The 20,871-nt window shown below is 34.8% G+C and overlaps 1 protein-coding gene and 1 long non-coding RNA gene across 11 annotated transcripts; one reads left to right on the forward strand and one right to left on the reverse strand.

The window, feature by feature from the left end:
* Positions 1-3,250: 3,250 nt before the first annotated feature.
* On the reverse strand, positions 3,251-7,752 carry LOC113303574. 10 transcript variants are annotated; one of them, XR_003337590.1, is made up of 12 exons: positions 7,635-7,752; positions 7,389-7,431; positions 7,244-7,284; positions 7,013-7,131; positions 6,806-6,925; positions 6,475-6,696; positions 6,252-6,393; positions 6,033-6,129; positions 4,623-5,853; positions 4,236-4,352; positions 3,755-3,904; positions 3,251-3,529 (listed from the first exon to the last, which is right to left on the reverse strand). It is a non-coding gene; the product is annotated as an uncharacterized LOC113303574 (long non-coding RNA). The 10 variants fall into 10 exon arrangements; XR_003337592.1 differs by having other exon boundaries at positions 7,389-7,422; positions 7,635-7,742; XR_003337596.1 differs by lacking the exon at positions 7,244-7,284.
* A 6,197-nt stretch (positions 7,753-13,949) lies between these two features.
* On the forward strand, positions 13,950-17,259 carry LOC113303575 (eukaryotic translation initiation factor 2 subunit alpha homolog). The gene is made up of 7 exons (XM_026552619.1): positions 13,950-14,421; positions 15,335-15,391; positions 15,484-15,570; positions 15,656-15,802; positions 15,945-16,049; positions 16,609-16,707; positions 16,840-17,259. Exons 1-7 carry the CDS (start codon positions 14,038-14,040, stop codon positions 16,987-16,989), a joined length of 1,029 nt encoding a protein of 342 aa, XP_026408404.1. The 5' UTR covers positions 13,950-14,037; the 3' UTR covers positions 16,990-17,259.
* Positions 17,260-20,871: the final 3,612 nt, after the last annotated feature.

Genomic DNA, 20,871 nt, shown 5'->3' on the forward strand with positions numbered 1-20,871 from the left:
TAAAGGTGTTTCCTGGTTGTTATTGAAGACCTTTATTTTATCGCACATTGCCTCCCGTATATGCCAAATAATTGAGGCACAAAGAACATTCTAGTTCCCGTTCTGCTTATACCAACCTGCAGGACTGACATTCTAATCTAGGATTTGTTACACATATAATTGTACTTTTTCACCTATAAAAATGATAAGATATCAATTTTGAAAAACCTGACTCAAGGTGCTACCACATCGTTGAAACGAGTCCAAAATATGTAATGGCTCGAATGTGGGTATCAACTATTGTTGTATGATGCACAATGTTCAAGCTTCCACTGGCTCCTAAGAAGTTGAGAACAATTAATAATATAACAAACAAAGCAATTATTTGAAAATTACAAACAAGGGGACTCGAAAAGCATAAAAAGTGTCTTCAGATACGATGGATTTAAGATTATTTAAAACCTTGGTTGACATAAACTTGATGTTTTTACAGTTAAATCTAAGGTCGTTGTTGATTGATGGGTAATCGTAAACCCTGGAGAAAAATTCACAAGATAATTTTTATATTTAATAGTCATATAAACAGCCATACCATAAAACTTGTAATATACCTAACTAAAAATACAAAATGCGAAAACAAATTAAAAAATAAAATAAAATGAGATTTTAATAGTTAATAGTCATTTATTTGTCAGTAATATTATGCACTTATTCTTTTAGAAACCCTAAACACAGAAAGAAAGAGATGGCGTTCATTGGAAGTGGGAAAGACGTTGATATGAGCGGAAATGAGAAAGACGATGAGATTAAGGTGGCAGAAACGTAGCTGCTCAGCAAGTTCTGACATATTCCTGGAAGGACACCTCTACTAGTGTTTACTTAACCAAAGTGGAAATTCTGTTATCCAATTTTTCTCTTACCCGTTCAGGCTTTGGGGTGAGGGGGTCTTCACAAATTTGTTCTCTGAGACACACCTTGCGCCGCATGAAAGCTCGCCTCGATTTCGCATCTCCAGAGTTATTGTAGGAGCATGTCGATTACATGGTCGAAACACTTCCGGAAGCTTACTGGGCATTTATTGGACCCGGTTGAGCTTAATGGTTACAAGGTTGGTATATATATGTTGAAGATTAAGATTGAAAGTGATCCACGTTGCTTAGAAGAAGGCAATGAATAAATACAACCCTTATTTTGTTTAAATGCAACCTATGCTTACAAAAACATTTCTAATAAACTGACGATGATGTGGGTAATGAATACCCTAATTATGTTTGACACTGCACATTCATGAACCCTAACCTAATTTTGTATTTTAAGAACACATATGCCATTAACTCTGTAATTTTTTGATTCGCAACACTTATTACTCACCTATACGAAACCAAAAGCTTATTTCCATTTGAAGGGATAGAATAAAAATCTAACTGGGACCCTAATTTGATTTTTGATTTTTTTTTATAAAATTTTGAACTAAAATTTATCATTATCATTGTCTTTTATTGCTAGTGATGAGATCTCGTCTGACTTAGGAAGGTACGAAAAATTATAGTGGTACATATGGGAAAATTATAGTGGTACGTATATGTCATTATTTGATAAAATGATAACGATCATTAATTTAGGAAGGTAAGAAAAATGGTTGATCGTTAAAAATCATGATGATGGCGGAGCTGAACAACATTCGAGGAAAATTATGATTTAGGAAGGGAAGAAAAAGAAAATAACAAGAAGATGAAAGGTGGGTTTTAAATATCCATTTCAAATAAGTTATTAAAAATTCTGGTTTTAGTATGTGGGTTGTATTTAACCAAACATTGGGTTGTATTTAGTCATTGCCTAAAATAAAAGTGATAATGGTAGTACTACCAGTTTTTTCTTCATCTATCAGTATTATTGATCGTATTACATTGTTGCTGTAGTATGGTCAGAAAAGAGGTTACAACGGTATTAAACGGTTTTTATATTAACACCTACAGTTGTTCTGTTGAAAAAAAGATATGCACTTATTCTTTTGCTAACTTCTTATGAGACAATAAATTTGGAAAATTTAAAATGTTGCCAAAATATATTTCGATAGTATAACTTTTATTTTTATATATATTTCGTTTATAATAATTCACACGCTAAAAGATAACATTTTGCTAAAAATAAAGATGTTTAATAAGATAACACTACTGTACACATGTACGGTTTGGTTCTATAAACGGAAATTGTAACATCCCGAGCTCCGGACTAGGGTGAAATCCATATGGATATCCGAACTCAAGGTATTACGGGTCCAAACGAGACTTATTCTTATATATTTCCCTTAATTTACTTTTATTATATCAAGCATAATTGAACTTTATATAGCATGAATTGAAACATATGAATTCGTTAATCATCCTTAACGACATTTTCAACAAACGTATTAACTCAAATCACATTTCAATAAATACAACTAGTAAGCTAACATCCTAGATTTCACTTCCACCTTCCGTCAAATCTACAAGAATGTCAATTGAGGAAAGATGACAACTCAATAGAATGCATTTTCATTGTCAATAGATACAAAGAAAGTATCAATCAATCAAAGTGCATACAACAAGAGAATACAACTTCAAGGATTTATTTCAATATATTAATCAAATAACTTATCTTGATGTACGAGTTTCCTCGGTTTGTGCCCATGCGTCTCCGCTTATCGGATCATTCTGTCAAGTAGCAAGAGTTTTCTCAGATTGTGCCCCGCCAATCCGCTTATCGCAGTCATTTAGATAAGTTGCATGGGTTTTCTCGGCTTTATTAGATAACATCACAACAAACAAGTGTTCACTACACCAAATTATGGGATTAGAAACAGAAATGATCCGTTACTCAAACGGGTTGTAACGGCTCTTGCCTGTTGCAAAAGTGGGTGTTACATTTTTTATGTAACGGCTGTGTTGCCGTTACGAATTTTGGCTGTAACGGCCCTCGTAACAGCTCTAAGCCGTTTCGAAATTGCCACGTGGTAACAACTTAGGGCCGTTACGATTTTTTGTAACAACAAGGTCGTAACATGCCACAGCCGTTACTATGTGGCAAATTAGTAACAGGCTAGAGCCGTTACTACGTGGAAATTTGAAACAGCTTATAGCCGTTACGAATTTTTTCGTAATAGCAAGAAAATTACTGCCAGTCAACATTGACCATGTCAATGCTGACCGGCAGTTCATTTTATTCCGAAAATAAGTCGGAATCCTAAATTCAATACCCTACATACACCTTTCAATACATTCATCATCGACACTCAACAATAATTTCTTCAATCTATTCATATCATATATATTCAATTCATATCAGATTCACATAATAAAAGAACTGAAATTTCTCTAAGTACCAAACTTTTTTTTTGTCAAGTATTAAATTTCTAAGGGAATACATGGAAGGTTCCAAATTTCTAAGGGAACACATACAAACTTACTAACTTCCTACAAAACTTACAAAACATGAATACATGAAACTTATAAAACTTGAAGTTGCTTTGTTCTCAACCCATTCTGATCAAATAAAGCATCATTCAAATAACCTGCAAACATAAAAAATATGTATACTTAGATGTTGGATGTAAGCAATATATAGAGCAAGTTATCCCATATGAAAATGGAGAAGTTATGAAGTTATTGCTGCCGGAAAGTAAGAGAACTAAAGTACGGCTAAGGAAAACATCATGGTAAGAAGTAAACAGTGTGTGATGAGATTGGTGCCGTCTCTGAGAGACGAGGAAAATTCACTTAGAGAATACAAACATTACCTGCTTGTGGTAACTGATTTGGCTCCATGAATGTGTCTGTAGTGAAGAATGCTGAGGTTGCAACTGCAAGTGAAGCTGATGTTGCTGCGGTGCAAGAATTTGTTGTTACTGTTGTTGCTCCTTATTCAGCCATTCACCTGAATGAATCAACTAACAAAAAAACAATACATAAGAAACTGTAGTAATTAGGCTGAAGGACCAAAATGCATCCCCCAAGAGACTAAGGCACACAATTTCTCTACGGGAAAAACACCACAGGATGCAAGTTATTGTATTATATGTTTCTTACTATGAAATTATTTAGGAAAATATGTAAAGCTAAGAAGGCCCCTAACAAGGCTTGAATACACCTACAAAAACAACATTTCTTCATTCATCTTACAAGCACCACAACACCCACATCATAAAATCTTCAAACCCAAGTCCTTAAATTCACAAAAGATGTTAAATTGCAGTAATAAGGACAATACTAACAGCTGACCTCCATAAAGCCACAGAAGGTGAACAACATCATTTTTCCTAGTGTAATCCACCCACGTTGCATTGAGCAATGGCTGCAAAATTGTTCATTATAATATTGGCAGGAGCTGCTCCGAGTCTGATGTAAAAAAACAAACCTGGTAAGGAAGCTGACAAGAAACTGTTAAACTGCGACGATGATAGCTTGAACCTAGAATTAATATCAGTACAATACACTTCTTCTTGCTTCAAAAGTTGTAAGACAAATAACCGTCCACATTCTCACTCGAATAATTCATTTTTTATGACCAACTTGGAATCAAATAAGCACATTACCAAATTACTAATAGTCGGAGACATAAAATGAACATGAATCTAAAACACCTCAATTTAGTGTATCGAAACTTACGAACAGTCACCAGGATAACCATTGATCTTCTTGCAGCTTCCCAGGGGACAAAGATACATGCGGTTAGAAAATGGAGGAACTGCAAAGAGTTAATAGCTGGACCAAGAAAAACAACTATGTATTCACAATGAATTAACAAAAAGTGACACACATGAATTCACTGATGTGCTTAGTCGACGATGTCTGGTTATTTGGTAGATGAGGTTCACAAATACATCAAACAGATAATAAACTGCCGGCCCAAACATAAAGTTTCAACATACATGTGGAAAAGCAACTGTAACTACCTGGGACTATTAGAGTTTCAAGTGAATGACAACATTGAGAATGTGAGTTGAAACAATAGAAGAAGAAAAAATAAAACAGACCAACAAAATCGCAAAATCGAACAGTTTATGGAATCTCTCCAGCAGTACAAACAAGCCGCTACATCAATAACTGTTTAAGCATGAGCGATCCAGATAAATGAGGACTGAGGAGAAACAAGTTGGTTATCAGCATTTTTCTCTTCCCCATCCGATTCTCTTCACATACAACAGAAACTTACAGCCATGGATAACTACTGAGGTGGATCATCCGAATGGAATGAGCTTAATTATTCCTCCATCACTTTACAGGTCCTGGGAAACCTAAGTTATCTCAACTAGGATGGAAAGCGGCACTATAACATGAGATCTTCAAAACATAACAAACACTGCACACAAAATCTGAATCCAGTTCATCATATTTATATCCATGTGCCATGGTAACAATGAGATGGTTCCTAAAAGAACATGCTCAAATTAATTAACTTGACGAAGTTATTCAATCGTCTTTATCTTTTGAATATTCGACCAAGACGGTACATACTTATAGAAAAATGTAACATTTCCAACAAGTTTGACATAATCTCTCTAGACTAAGACTCAAAAACACAAAGAAGAAGATCTGATCAAGGAAAAAAGAGAAGCAACAATAACAACTAAGGGAAAATGAATTTGTCTAAATGCATAACTCAAGACTAATGGCTGAAGTTTCCCAATGGTCCAACAAAAGAAGCATAAAAGGTAAATTGTGTAACTACACACTAAAAAGTTATCACAATTATCTAATTGAGTAACATAACCCAAACAGTGTGACAACTTCCAGTCATGCCCTCTCTGTACTGTGATGCGAACATGGCCATAACAGCAAGAGAACCAGAACCCATTGTGACATAAGGAAGACTATCAGTTGAACCATGTGGGTAGATCTACAAAAAACAACTTCCAGTTACAAACCGAACACATATAACGAAAAAACTAAAGGAGATAGCAGTGACAATATTTGAGTACAACAACCTCCATTTAAATAGTGCAACAACCTCCAGTTATCCAGATTCTTTCGAACTATGCAAAGCCAAAAACATCTGAGTGCAAAAGACAAATATACCTGAAAAGGTGAGTCTTCAAAAGTGTAAGAGCTTTTACAACCCTTGATTGACAACCACTTGCATAACAGTGTAGGTTAAGTTGGGAGCTGACCATGTCTATATATAAAAAAAAAAATTGTTGTTCACTTTCATACATATAAACTGTATGACGAAAACGTTGTTTATCCATAAATAACCAACAGCCTCGGCCTACAAAAGAGTAAAATGAGAAAATATACTTGTGACTGCTTCTGTATCCGCAACAGTTCATGTTCCACATCAATAAATATTAGGTGCCATGTAATGAATCTTTTCACAGTTCTTGTCACAAATAATGAATCCTTATGTTGCCCTTGTACCTGTCCCAAGAACAACACCATCCTACAGTTGCAATGAAGGAAAAAATGAGAACAAATACCATCAACTACCACAAAGACTGAAACCATGAAGCCGCAACTTTACCATGATTAGTTATAACATGATTGGTTTCATCATCTACATTGCCCTAAGCTAAATCAATTACACTTAACGAACTTTCTTGTCCTCCCCTCTTTCAATAGTAAATGTTTCTGTCTTTGACGGTGATCTGGATGTTGCAGTGACAGAGGCCCCTTGTCCAGTACAAGATGAAAACTGTTTAGTGAAGGCACGAAACTGATATTCCGATCGGTTTTCCCTCCATTACTGTAACAGAGAGTGGTTGCATGATCTCAAACATCTCCAACATAACTAAGGAGTACATAAAAAGTTTGAAAATGAAGTAGTATTAAATTTTGATCGATGACTATCTTACTCTGAAGGTTTCCCAATCAATGGATTTTTCTTGGTCCACAAAGACACCTGAACCTCCTCCATTTTTTTGCACTTATATACTTATTTAACTTCAGAGTTCTGAAACGAACCTTTGCTCCATCTTGCATTATAAACTTTGATAAATACACAACAACCAAAAATTACAGAACTTAACCAAAAACAAATTCATTCCATAAATAATACTTACGAGCATATCCGTATTGGAAATGCCATCAAATAGTTCAGGTTTCATCCATCTCTCAACAACCAAACAATTACCCAAGTTCACACCCCTTACTTTCCCACCCTTCACACTGAATGACCCAACTACACTCAACAGAAAACATAATTGCTCATCAAAATGCAAACAATTCTGAAATCAATGAAAATTAACTAAACAGGGACATCCAATCAGTTAGTTATGATGATGAACACTTACACAGTTCTTCAAAGTTCTAATTTTGATGAGAAACAAAAACCCTAAAATCATTAAAAAAAAACCCTAAAATCAGTTCATATTTCCAAACCCTAAAATAGAAATTAACATAAAACCCTAAAATCAGTTCATATGTTGAAACTTATACCTTTTAAGTTGGATTAACAATCAGTTCTCCAGTTCTTCAAACCCTAACATGAAATCAGAAAAAAAAAATCGAATTAAATTTAATTGAAGAAGATTAACAAATCGAAACTAAGATGAAACAAATCGTATCAGATTCACGGATCAACAAAATCGTATTTGAAACAAATCGAAACCCTAAAAACCAGACGATTGAAAAACTTAGAAACCCTATAAATCGAAAAGTTATTGAAAAGATCGATGAACTTACACAGGTTAACGATTGAAGAGATTTCTGTGATGATTTCATCGACTCATCGTTTGAGAGGAAGGGAAGAGAGGAAGGAGTTGAAAGGAAGGGAAGAGAGGCAGGAGCCGAAGAGAAAAAAAAAAAAGAGAAATGAAAACTCGATCTCGATTTCACCAAGGTATATCCTCTAAATCACGCATGTGAATCGCACACGCGTGGTAGGAAATATCCTCACGTATAACTCATCGTGGGTGGAAATATAATGCCACGCATGTGAATGGCACACACACATTTTAAAGGTGTTACTACCCTGGTGTGACCAAGCGTGTAACTGGCACGCCTAAAAAAAATCGTAACGGCTTACCCCTGTTACGAATTAAAAAAAAAATTAGCAACGGCTTCGGCGTGCTACGAATCTTTTGTAACGGCCGTTTGTAACGGGAAATTCGTAACGGCCCATAAGCCGTTACGAATCGTTGTTACGATTCCGGGAATTTGGTGTAGTGGTTGGTCGATTTTATAAACGATAATTGCACGAGTTTTCTCGGCTTTATAAGATAACATTACAATAAACAAGTGTTGGTCGGTTTTATAAACGGAAATTAGTGACTAAAGTTGTATATTGATTTTTCTATGAGATATTTATAAATTAATCGATAGAAGACAGTCAAAAAATAAATTAGTTAGTAGACAATTGGATATATATCTAATAAAAGGAAAAGGTGGTAAATATGTTTTGATCCTCACAGGAAAATTAATATACTTATATCAATAATTTTCTTAGAAATTAACCAAATGAGTGTTTTAATGGTGTTTGGGCCGGGAAAAAAATATCCAAACATGATAAAATAGAGTGGTATTATAGTGGAATTGGAACAAATTATGGTGAAGTTACAGGATAAATGAAAGAAATGACAAGAAATTCGACCGAATTTGATTAAAATTTTAAAAATTGAGTAGAGTTGAAGAAATTGGAAATTCCAATTTGTTGAATCAGGCCATTGTATCAAATATAAAGCAATTCATAATTTTTTTTATGAAAAATGGTCTAATGTGATGTAATTTTAATGAAATCGAAATAAATTTGGTTTTGAGGCGTTAGTCTCACATTACATTTTAGTCACCATATAATAGGCCACCATTCAGTCGGTTCATGATAATGATTTTATATTAAATTGTGTATCGATATACAAATTAGAAAAACCCTAATGTTGATTTATTTATTTTTGGCTTGACTGATTCACGATTTGCAAATTAGACATTTTATCGTGATGATAATGAATGAGACCGAAAGGTCTATAATGGTAGGTCCCAGATGACATTCAAGATTACATTGTTTTGTGTTTTTCAATTGACATGTAATTAAATTTTGGTTACTATTGTAAGGCCACAAAGTAAATAAATACAGACTTTGATAAGTATCATCACCTAAAATGGTTTTTTTAGGGCTAGTGTAGTAACAATATGGTTCAATATTACTAAACATACTTCTGAAAATCGAGCTTTTGTGTAGATATTGATAACGATATCAAGCTTCTTCGTATATGAATACATGGACCTAGAAAAGAAAGATGACACATTTTTTGTGGTTAAACCAGGAATATGTTGATTTAAGATTGGTATTAAGAGACGACAAAAATTGCATATCCTTTTACATCACCTTGTATTGGTTTCTCAAGAGGTCTTACTCAGATCTGAACCCAAGATTTCTTTTAACTATCATATCCTCAATGCCAAAAAAATGATTGACTTCTCATGTCTACCTGTTGGGGTTATAAGTTTCATGTGAAGATTTAGACGATTAACTATATTCAGAACTTCGATATATTTTTTAATTACATGCTAAACCATTATCATACACAACCGAATTCTCGAAACCCTAATTTTGACGAACAAAACTTTTATTGAAAAATTGCAAAGAAAACAAAATGAGGAGGAATAGGCCAAAGCCCTGAAAGAAAAAAAATAAAAAGTAAATAAAAACATGAAAAATATCTAAATCAATAAGAAGACGAACGAGATTTGTTATTCAAAGTAGTACGGATAAAATATGACGGGTCATTCCACCATTGAGAGCCACTAGAATTTCCCCATTTATCCAATAAATCATCTACAATATATTTCCCCCTATATATATGAGAATATCTGAACTATAACAAAGATAAATGTCAGATAATTTTTTCAATGCACAGTTAATCTCCACATAATCAAAGTAGGACTTGAAAGAGCTCTAATAACATGCATTCAGTCGCACTTAAACCAATACGAGTTACCCCCTTAAACAACCAATAAAAATAGCAAAAATAACTTTTCAAAACTCAGGAAAGACTGAATTATCTACACAAATAGATTGCACTGAGAAACAAACAACCAAACTATTGCTATTGCGATAAACAAATCCACAACCAGCTAGAACCGGGTTCGGATAAACTATTGCTCGAAGCCCTTGTAATTTTGTTTTGGATAACTAAAGAGCTTGTGAGTATTTTCATGTTCTTATTTCTCCAAATAATACGATTTTTTCTTGGAACGGTCTTTGGAAACAAATATGAGAATTGGCTTTGTTTGAGATTCAAAATTCAAAATTTATTGAACTGTTAAACGTTGGCGATTAACTTAAACCATAACATAAATACACAAGTGTATCTAATCAATGATTTAATAGATAATTTATAGTATATTTGTACAAGTATGTCACGTGGGATTCATTGAAAGTAATAGGTTTAACCTTATTCCTCATGTTCTTTCTTCTATGTACTTACTAATTAATTTTTAAAGTGTTTCCATTTGTTTTGATGGGAGAAAAAATACACGACACAACATACAAAAAGAAAAAGAAAAATTCTTGAAATTAAATTAAAATGTAATATGTAATTACTAATTAATCAACACTTTTGAGATTATACATGTTTAACGACTATGTTAATGGTGAGGAGCCTAAGTTGGTCATGAATTAGGAAACATTCTTAGGAGCATCTACAAATAACAAAATCAAAATTCATTTGTTTTTCGTATACCGTAATATTAGTAATGTTTTCATGGTGTCATTCACCTTGGTGACTTTTAAATCGCTAATTATCTTCCTCATTGTGTGCAACAATCCTAATACAGTTGTCAAGTGCCTTGATCACGACCCTCAATTTCCTTATATATTACCACAGACACGTGTGGAGTGAAAGTGATGAAACCAAAACCCGTGACCTCTCATTAACAATGTATATTTAATCGTTCCCATTTGATGATCGTATATTACTTGTACTTATAGTAAAAAGCTTAAAACAAAATATATTGCCAAATGTTGAGTACTAGCTAGTATAAATATATGCGTAAATATGTAATGCTCATGTGCTCATCTGTTGGAATTCTACAATGAGATTCAAGAAAAACAAAAAATAATGCACATTACTTAGTACATAATGAGTTTATCTTGTATACCGATCACCAAAACTTCAATTCTTCAATATTAATCTGCACCCAATTGAATGGATGATGGTTAGATCACTTTATTGCATATATATATATACATATATATCATTTAACACAAGTCTGGTTTGAACAGTTAGGTTGTCGATGCATTTAATTATTTTACTAATCATGTCGGTTGTGTCTTTTTCATTGTCAATTTTCGTTTTCAGGTAATTACCTTTGAAACCTTAAGAATTTGTAACCTACCGATCATGGATTTTCCACTTGATGGCATAAATGCTCACCTGAACAGTAAGGTACTCACACTTTTTGCTCTAAATATGCACAATCACTTGTATACACATTCCTAGTTGTTCAATTCATGAGAACCTAATTAAGGAATAACATAATAATGGGTTTTCCAACCGTTTTGGTAGAGACATGAGATTATTTCTCTTATGCAAGCACATCACCTCTAACATTCTCTCAAAAAGGATGTTAAAGATCTTGTGCGACTTTGTATAACTTTCCAACGAAGTAAAGGCCATCTATAAAATACAGGTAGAGGCATGAGATTATTTCTCTTATGCAAGCTCGTTACCTTTAACATTCTCTCAAAAAGGATGTTAAAGATCTTGTACGACGCTGTGTAATTTTCCAACGAAGTAAAGGCCATCTGTAAAATACAAGTGTACGCATTCATCTTCTAGTTTCAAATAATTCTTTTTTTGAAGATTCATCAATATATTTTTTACTATCTTTCCCGAGAACTCAACTATCTCTAATCATGTTTTCACCGTTATTGATCGATCCCCAAAGATGATACTTTTCTCCTTGTAAGAAGATTATGGATGTCATGACTATAACATATTTAACATTTTGTGAGATCGTCCATTTACATGGAAAATTTAACTTGTTGACAAGCCTCGGAAATGGGATTCATCTCCCGCTCAAGCTAACTAATCAGTCTACCGGGTATGCTTCTTTTTCAAATTATTTATTCTTTGGATACTACGAGATGTTTAATCTCATTTCTTTATCATCTATCCCTAGTTATAATATTGCAGTTGATCACATAATTGAATCCCTTCAAATATTGCATTATACGCTAAAAAAGAACTTAAAATTTTCCAACGACATATATAAGCTAAATGTTGATATTCTTTGTTGGTTTTGATCTTATGAAGTTGGTGATCAACAAGATTGAGTACAAGAAAATTGGGCATATTAAGAAAAGACAGTGACAATGAGTATGTTAAGAAAATTGGGCATATTCAGCGTCAAAGATATCTTCTTTTTTATTTCCGGCAGTGATGTTTCTCTTCGTATGTCAAAACCTAGTAAAGTTATCTCTAAGAAGGGAACATGGTGTATGACATACAATCGACCAAGTTATATGTGTTTGAATCAGTTAAATGTTCTATTTTCTTGGTTTTATTTTGGTTGATTTTTTTCCCTAGTCCTAAGAGTAAAGGCTCTGGAGAACAGAAGTAGTGTTGCAAATTTTGTCAAATTAGCTTCCACTATGGTAGGCTGGTAGCAGAGATGACACTAATTCCCTCAAACCCCTTCGTTCAAGTGAAGTATTATTCGAGAGTTTTCAGTAACTAACAAAGATATGTCGTTTTGGTGCAGCGGTTGAACTTTTGTCGCTAGGGGTGTCAATGGATGAATATCCGTATCCGATAGGGTAAGCTCTATCGAATATTCGATATTATCCTATAGGATATTAAAATCAAATATCGATTCCGAAAGGCAAAGGTATCAGATATCAGATATTTATCCGATAATATCCGGTTCTGATAAAAATGTTAAAAACCCTGTAAAACATGTTCATAATTGAAATTTAATTCAATTTCTCAGACATTTCATATCGGATATCGTATTTTTCCTTAATCTTCTACTCAACTCTAATATGATTAGGATAAATCACAAATACGTCATTGTTCTATCGGATATCGGATATTAACAATTCAGATGAAGCCTAATCCGATTTCAATATGTTAAGGAAGAAATATCCGATAGAATATCCGATGTGGTATCCGATATCCGATAAAACGAATAAAATCCTATAGGATCTCGAATACCTGGAAACAGATTCAGGATATCAGACAGTTATTGACAGGCCTATTTGTCGCTTAGGGTTTTATAAAATTCAGATAGAATCTCAGTCGTCAGCGTCAAATATATCTTCTTTTTTAATGTCGGCAATGATGTTCCCCTTCGTATGCCAAAATCTGATAAAGTTATCTCCAAGAAGGGAGCCTGGTGTATGACATACGATCGACCAAGTTACATGTGTTTGACTTGGTCAAACGTTCTATCTTTTTTAGTTAATTTTTTTTCCTAGTCCTAAGAGTAGGGGCTATGGGGAGCAGAAGCAGTGTAGCAGTTTCGTCGAATTTACTTCCATTATGAAAGCAGAAAATACACTAATTCCCTCAAACTCCATCCTTTAAGTGAAGTATTTTTCGAAAGCCTTCACAAAATATCCAAAAGATATGTGTTTCAATGTAGCTGTTGAACTTTTGTGGCTTGGATTTTATAAAATTCAGATGGAATCTCGGTCATTCTTTCGGGATTAAATAAAAAATACTCTTATACTGGCGATTGATTTTTTCATCGTACTCATAACGCATTCTATCCTACGAAAAAATTATGTTGACCGAAAAGAAATCCGAACTTTAATCCCGCAACACACACAAACACTGGAACCACTTTTACCTTTACTAATCCCAATATTGAGAGCTTTTTTTTTGTCCGTCAGATCCCCTATCGGCTATCGGGATAAAACTCCGGACAAAAAATCGGTGAGTGTGGAACTGCTCTCGCACTTTTACCCTACTTCACCTCTTCTTTACTGTACACTGAAGTGCATTTTACTACCCTATATAAGAAAGACGTGCCGTGGCATAGAGAAAAACATCCAATACCGTTCCTTGATTAATTCTCTAGTTACGTTTTTTCCCCCAAACATTAAAAAGAAAAAGCTAGGGTTTCAGTCTTCCGCATCTCAGTCATGGCGTCGAACACTCCAAATCTGGAGTGTAGAATGTACGAAGCTCGGTATCCAGAGGTAGATATGGCAGTAATGATTCAAGTGAAGAACATAGCAGATATGGGTGCCTATGTCTCCCTCCTCGAATACAATAACATCGAAGGTATGATTTTATTCAGTGAGCTTTCACGAAGACGTATTCGAAGTGTTAGTAGTTTGATCAAAGTTGGAAGACAAGAACCAGTTATGGTACTTAGGGTTGATAAAGAGAAAGGTTATATTGATTTGAGTAAAAGAAGAGTTGCTGAAGAAGATATTGCTACTTGTGAAGAAAGATATAATAAGAGTAAACTTGTTCATTCTATCATGAGGCATGTTGCTGAGACTATGCAACTCGATTTGGAGGTATAATTATTATCATTTCCCTTTTTTTTTATTGATTTATTTGGATTTCGATGTTTGTTTATAAGGCAATTAAGGTTAGGGTTTAGATGAGGAATTGTTACTTAAATGGATAATTCTAGGGTTGAGTATGCTTTAATCTTAATTCTGATGCTCCATCTAGTGTACAAAAGACTAATTGAAGTGTTGTAGTGTTAATTGAATGTGAAATTGATTCTTAAATTTAAGTCTCAAGTCATGTTGTGGTGTTTGTGGGCGATGGTTCTTTCATTTTGTTTTTGTAATCCAAAGTGGTATTGTTGCAAAAATGGATGGTCAGCTTAGTGATTACATGCTTTATAAGTTAAGATAACATTTGGATTTTGTCCACTTACTGTCATGGTGAGTTCTATATTAAAGTAGCTAAAAGTTGTATGTTCTGTAATGTCATTTCTACATCTGTTTGGTTTTAAGTAGGTTTGTTTAGACGGTCGTGAGGTTACAAACATTTTTAAGGGAAGTATGAACGATTTTGATGCTAGAAACTTGGCAAGTCAGATGAATATCGAATTAAGACAGATGAATCAAAACAGATGAATTTTCTTGTGTTTAAATTACTTTTGCCTCTAACCTGGTTAACAGTAACATTACTACTCTAGAATCGGTCAATATGACACATTTTGTTTTAGTGGACGAGAAGAGACCGTTACTGTGATAGGGTGTTGGTTATGCCTATGAAATGAAGCAATTTTTTGTCTTCAATCTTGATAATATTGTAAAATACTAAAATAGGGAGGTAGACGGATAGGGGTGATCTTGTGACCCATATTTTTTGAACATAGGATTCCATTACATACGTTCTTTCACTGAAGAAATTAATGCGAGATGGTTCAATCTACATCTAATTCTACTGTCTGATGATAATTTCCATTGACAGGAGCTGTATATCCATGTTGGCTGGCCTCTATATCGAAAATATGGGCACGCGTTTGAGGTAATACACTGCGGATAATCTCTTATATAGGGTCTTTACTTTTTACTCTTAATCTGCGTTCTAATTTGATCTGACATTTTATTGTTTACTAGGCCTTCAAGTTAATCGTTGCTGATCCTGATACCATTCTCGATTCCCTCACACGTGAAGTTAAAGAAGCTGGCCCCGATGGAAAAGAGGTAAAGCTGGTTAGATTGTAATTTGCTTAATTTCATTATTGTTGGTTTTGGAACTGATGGGAACTTGTCAATCTTTTCATTATAGGTGACTAAAGTGGTACCTGCTCTGACAGAGGAGGTTAAAGATGCTTTGATTAAGAACATCAAAAGGCGTATGACTCCTCAGCCAATGAAAATTCGTGCAGATATTGAAATGAAATGCTTTCAGTTTGACGGGGTTCTCCATATCAAGGTAATGGTGGCATCCTTTTAACTTTGTTATTATTTCTCTGGGATATTGTTAACTGACATGGTGATTAGTGTGCATAGTTCTTGAATATGGTATAGCTTAAGAATATTCAAGATTCAAATTTGTATCATTGTTTTATTTGCAGGAAGCAATGAGGAAAGCTGAAGCTACTGGTAATGATGACTGTCCAGTTAAAATTAAACTGGTGGCACCTCCTCTCTATGTTCTGACGACTCAGACTCTTGACAAGGTTAGTTGGGCATATGCCATAAAATTTAGACCAATTCAACTATTAATGTTTCACATATGATGGAGGCTGGGAATGTTGTCCGAGTGAAATCTTCATCCAGGCTTATAGATGTTTCTTATTTTATTTGCAAGTAAAAGATGTTTCTTGTTTTATTTGCAAGTAAAAGTTTGATTTTAGCATGGTTTGAGGCATGTGATGCCTTGGTCATTTGTAGGATACTGGTGCAGTACAAGTTTATGTTTTTAACAGGTGATATTCGTGTTCAACCATCTGTCCGTAAGCCTGCTCATGCATGTCTTGGTCACTAGTGGAAACCTTAGAGGACAAGATACCACAGTATACTTTTATTCAAATTATTTGATGATCTTGACCCAAAGCAGTGTACATAGTGAGAATCCTAGTAGCTTGTTTTACAGTCTGTGATGTTGTTTGGAATTAAGCCAAATTTATTTTCAAGGGATTCAATGTGCATTGGTTTGGATGTTTCTATTTTGCATCCTTGCCGTACCTTCTATCAAGCACTAGATAATTTACGTTGCGCTTGTTTTGGTTGACACAGGAGCAAGGGATACAGGTTCTTACTAATGCAATCCAAGCTTGCACTGAAGTGATAGATGGCCACAAGGGGAAACTGGTAGTAAAGGAGGCACCAAGAGCGGTAAGTATCAACTTTCTATTGATTTCAGAACCTTGTGCTACTATACCTTATGGTGTAGATCATTTTATCCATTCTTAGTTATTATTAATTATGAAATTGATGTTGACTGCATGGAGCTGGGTTGTAATGCAGGTGAGCGAGCGTGATGATAACCTACTTGCCCAACATATGAAACAACTTAATGAATCAAACGCAGATGTTGATGGTGATGACGATAGTGAAGAGGAAGATACTGGGATGGGAGATATCGACATTGATGGACCTTCAGGTGTCCATGAGTAGTAAAGCCAGTGCTAAACAAAACCACCCATTTAAAACCCTTCTCTTAGTTTTTAAAGACTGTTAGATAACAAGAGCAGCTGTATAAAATCAGCCAACTACATCATGTAAATTGTTCTTTATTACTTCTGTTTTCGTTTTCTGACATATTCTTCAATCGACAGTTTGAAATGATGCGTTTCCCTCTAGGTACTGTGTACTTGGATGCGCTTATTTCAACTGCCTGAACATGAGCACCTCAACAGACCCTTCTTTGCATGTTTGGTCTTTTAATACCTTTTTCTTTCTTTTTGTGTACATACGCCTTTAGGTTGAGACTGGAGTGACCAACCTTCCAACATATGCTCTGGCATATCTCAAGTTTGTTTTTCTTTGCCATACTAATTAAACGGTGTGCAAACTCTTCTGATGAGACGTGCACCTGCAGAAAAACTAATTATGCTTCAGGTCAGGTAGCTTCGAATTTGTCATAGTCTTTTTCCAAATTGGTAAATCAGGATAGAATCTAGATATCGGAGCCGATGTTAACGGATCGCATTTGAAAATTGCTGATTTTCATTTCTCTTCGTGATCCGTACCTGTTGCGGTGGAAGTAAAAACACACAGATTTCAGCATTCGCCTTGAGATCAAGGTAACTGACAAACAAAATCTTAAGATTTAAGTTTCGTGGGTTCAGCTTTGCAAGTAGATAGAGTCTCGGGGCCATTTCCAAAAAATACTAATAAAGAATGGATCATACACGGTGAACATGACAGTGTTTGGTTTGCATTGAATGAATGGAGAAAGACATGGTCAGAGAAAGTGGTTTGGTGTCTAGTGTACCAATAAATGTCAAAAGTTGCCTTTTCTAAATTTTGTATGTTGGTGAGACATGTGAAGTATCCTTTGGGGAAGCTCGCTGCACTTAGCTACATCAAAGATCTAATCTTCAATACGATCGGCCAGCATCTGAGGATGAGTCCAATTATCTCTGCTAGAGTGTGCACAAAATATCTCAATCTCTTCCTGTGGAGAGTTACGTAAAGAGTGACGAGATTTTTAGCACCGTCCATAGTGGAACCATCCGTTACTTAGCCAATTAAATGAGAATGCTAAATTTACTTTTTTTGAAAGGAATATATGAATTCGAAAACAATGGGTCAGATTCCTTCGGAAAAAATAGACATATACTTGCAAGATAATTTAAATAAAAACTAATGTTTTAATTGAAACTATGATCTCATAAGAAAAAGTAGACATTACAGATGATGGAAATCAAACAGCTTGCTCAAACCTAGTTTAATTAACGTAGACATGGTCCATGATCTTTTTTAAAAGTTTAAATAGATTTGGATTGTCAAGAATCAAGATTATTTGATCACTTTTGAAGAAAACAATTTGTTATTAATGCTTTAGTGTGACATAGGCGCCAAAAGGTCGATTTCTTTACAAATTTGACGTATATAACAAAGAAACTCATCAAGAGCAATAAGGGACCATGATTTAGAGCAGACATCATGGGTGCTCAATCCTCAAATTTTCCACCAATTAGATAACGTTATTTGATTTTTGGTTGGATAAGAGTCATAAAGAGAGAAAGCCATAGACAGCTAAGTCGGAGTATATTATTTGAACAAAAATGATTAGAACGATGTTTTAAAAATATTTGGATAAATGATCCGTTCACGTTATGTCACAAGACAAATATCCAAGGATAGGCTCACCTATGCCATAAAATGCTCGGTGGAAACAGAGAAGATAAAATCAAATGAAGACAGTCCCCATCCGCATTTATTCGTCCTACAAATACAAAACTACAGGCCTAAACTTTAAAACATACATCGAACCTGGAAGAACCTTTTGAAGACATATTTTTTTGGAGCTCTTAAGTCTTAAATTAATAAAGCTGATATTGTCTACATGTTGTTGGAACAGTACTCTTCTTACCAACTGTATTTTCGTTCTCTAGGGTTCATTGTTTTGTCATATCATGTGTCCTAATAGTCTCCCGTGGCACTTGTTTATGCTCCAAAACACACTGAAGATCCCTTGTTTTTGACACCACCAAAAAGTATTCTCTTGTTGTTTTCTTTCAATAATTCAATATTAGATAATCCTAGTTAGAGCTGGCAAACGGGCGGGGCGGGGCTGGCTTGTTACGGGTTACACGGATTCGGGTTAACACGGGTCAAAACCCGCGGGTCGATATTCTTCACGGGTGGTCATTTCTTCAACACGCGCCTGTAGTGGTTAAGCTTGCGGGTTTACGGGTTAACCCGTTTACATTGCAATTTAATCAATAACTCCATCAGTTGAACCACAACTACACTGCATCTTCATCAAAACCATACATACGAATCATGTCGAATCATTGTTGTTCAGTTAATCAAATGTTTCACTCAAGTAATATTATATAATCAAAATGAACTAACTACTAGTTAAATTAACATTCAATTGCATCTCAATTCAGCATCACCAGCTAAACAACTTCATCTCCATCATATACCCCATCACCAGTTCACTCTATAACTGCTCAAACCATCACTTCAATTCAAAATTAAACTCCACATCCCATGTATCTCAAGTCTCAACATGACCTGAACTGCAGCCATTTCCAATTTTTTTCCCCACAGACCCAATTCCAAATCAACTAACCCTAAATAGTATGAACCCTAATTTCTTACTCAATTCCTACATAAACTGAATTTAACCGCAAAGCATCTAACTATTCTTCAATTGAGAAGAAACCCAAAACTAATTACTCAATTATCAATCAAAAAAACATAAGAAATATACATTAGACAGAAACCCTAATTTACCTTTTCAAAGACTCGTCATTGAATCAACTTCAAAGCTTCAATTAACATCTACCCATGATTCTTCATCTATCAATAGATCCATAGTTCATCTTCTAAGTCTTCAGAACATCAATCAACTCTCCAATTCAACTACAACAACATTAATCCCTTCGTCTCCCGAGTTCAATCAACTTCACTAACCCATTATTGCTTCTTACTTACTGTTCCCTATAGAATCAGGCAATAGGATACATACAAAATCTAAATAAGAAAATAAAAATTGACCCAGATTCAGAAATTGATTCAACAATTGATAATACAGAAGTTCAAGTTCCTCAAATTAATCTGCACAATCAATCATGCAAAACCAATATTAGTATATTACTAAATCCTAGTTTTAAAATTGTCAATTTATTGCCTTAAATCATCATCACCATGAAGTTAAAGTACCAACTATGTGTAGGAGAGACAGAGATAAAGAATAAAAAAGCAAAGCAGAAGAAGAAAAATGGAGATGGTGAGGAGGTGCAGCCGCAGGAGAAGACAGTACAGTAGGGTGTGGGGAGAGAAAGAAAAGAAAGGGGAAGAAGAAACGAAAGGAAATGATTATTTTCTGCTAGGGTTTTGGTGCATTTATACCTTAAACGTAGGGATAAGATGAAACCTAGATGATCTGACGGTCAGGATTACGTAAAACTTATTAATAAGGTAATATGGACGGGTTTACGGGTTGTACCCGCGGATTTACGGGTCGGGACGGGTTAACCCGTTTACTCACAAGCCGGCATTTCTCCAACTCTAACCCGGCTTGTTTAGACACCAGCCGAGCCGGATGCGGGTTTTTCACGGGTCGGGCCGGGCCGGGCAAACCCGCGGGTTTTGGCTTGTTTGCCAGCTCTAGTCCTAGTACTACTATAGATTCTTTGGAATTTATTTTGATTTATTTTGCATCTCTGCTCTTCTGGTCCAAATCCTCAGGCAAAGCCACGGTTGAGACCACGTTGGAGGCCGAGGTGAAACCAGTGTTCTGCCGATCTTTTGAAATTATTATTTTTGTAAAATTTCCCCATTTTTTATTTTCTTCAAGAGTTTAAAAAGGAGTTATGA

Source organism: Papaver somniferum, chromosome 8, assembly GCF_003573695.1.
Source record: "Papaver somniferum cultivar HN1 chromosome 8, ASM357369v1, whole genome shotgun sequence".
In the NCBI taxonomy this organism is placed as follows: Eukaryota; Viridiplantae; Streptophyta; class Magnoliopsida; order Ranunculales; family Papaveraceae; genus Papaver; species Papaver somniferum.

What these genes read in the sequence shown, in the direction of transcription:
- LOC113303575 (XM_026552619.1), top strand. Translation starts at nt 14,038, where the DNA reads ATGGCGTCGAACACTCCAAATCTGGAGTGTAGAATGTACGAAGCTCGG. An exon ending in AATATGGGCACGCGTTTGAG is followed by an intron (nt 15,392 to 15,483) that starts GTAATACACTGC and finishes ATTGTTTACTAG; the next exon opens with GCCTTCAAGTTAATCGTTGC. An exon ending in CTGGCCCCGATGGAAAAGAG is followed by an intron (nt 15,571 to 15,655) that starts GTAAAGCTGGTT and finishes TTTTCATTATAG; the next exon opens with GTGACTAAAGTGGTACCTGC.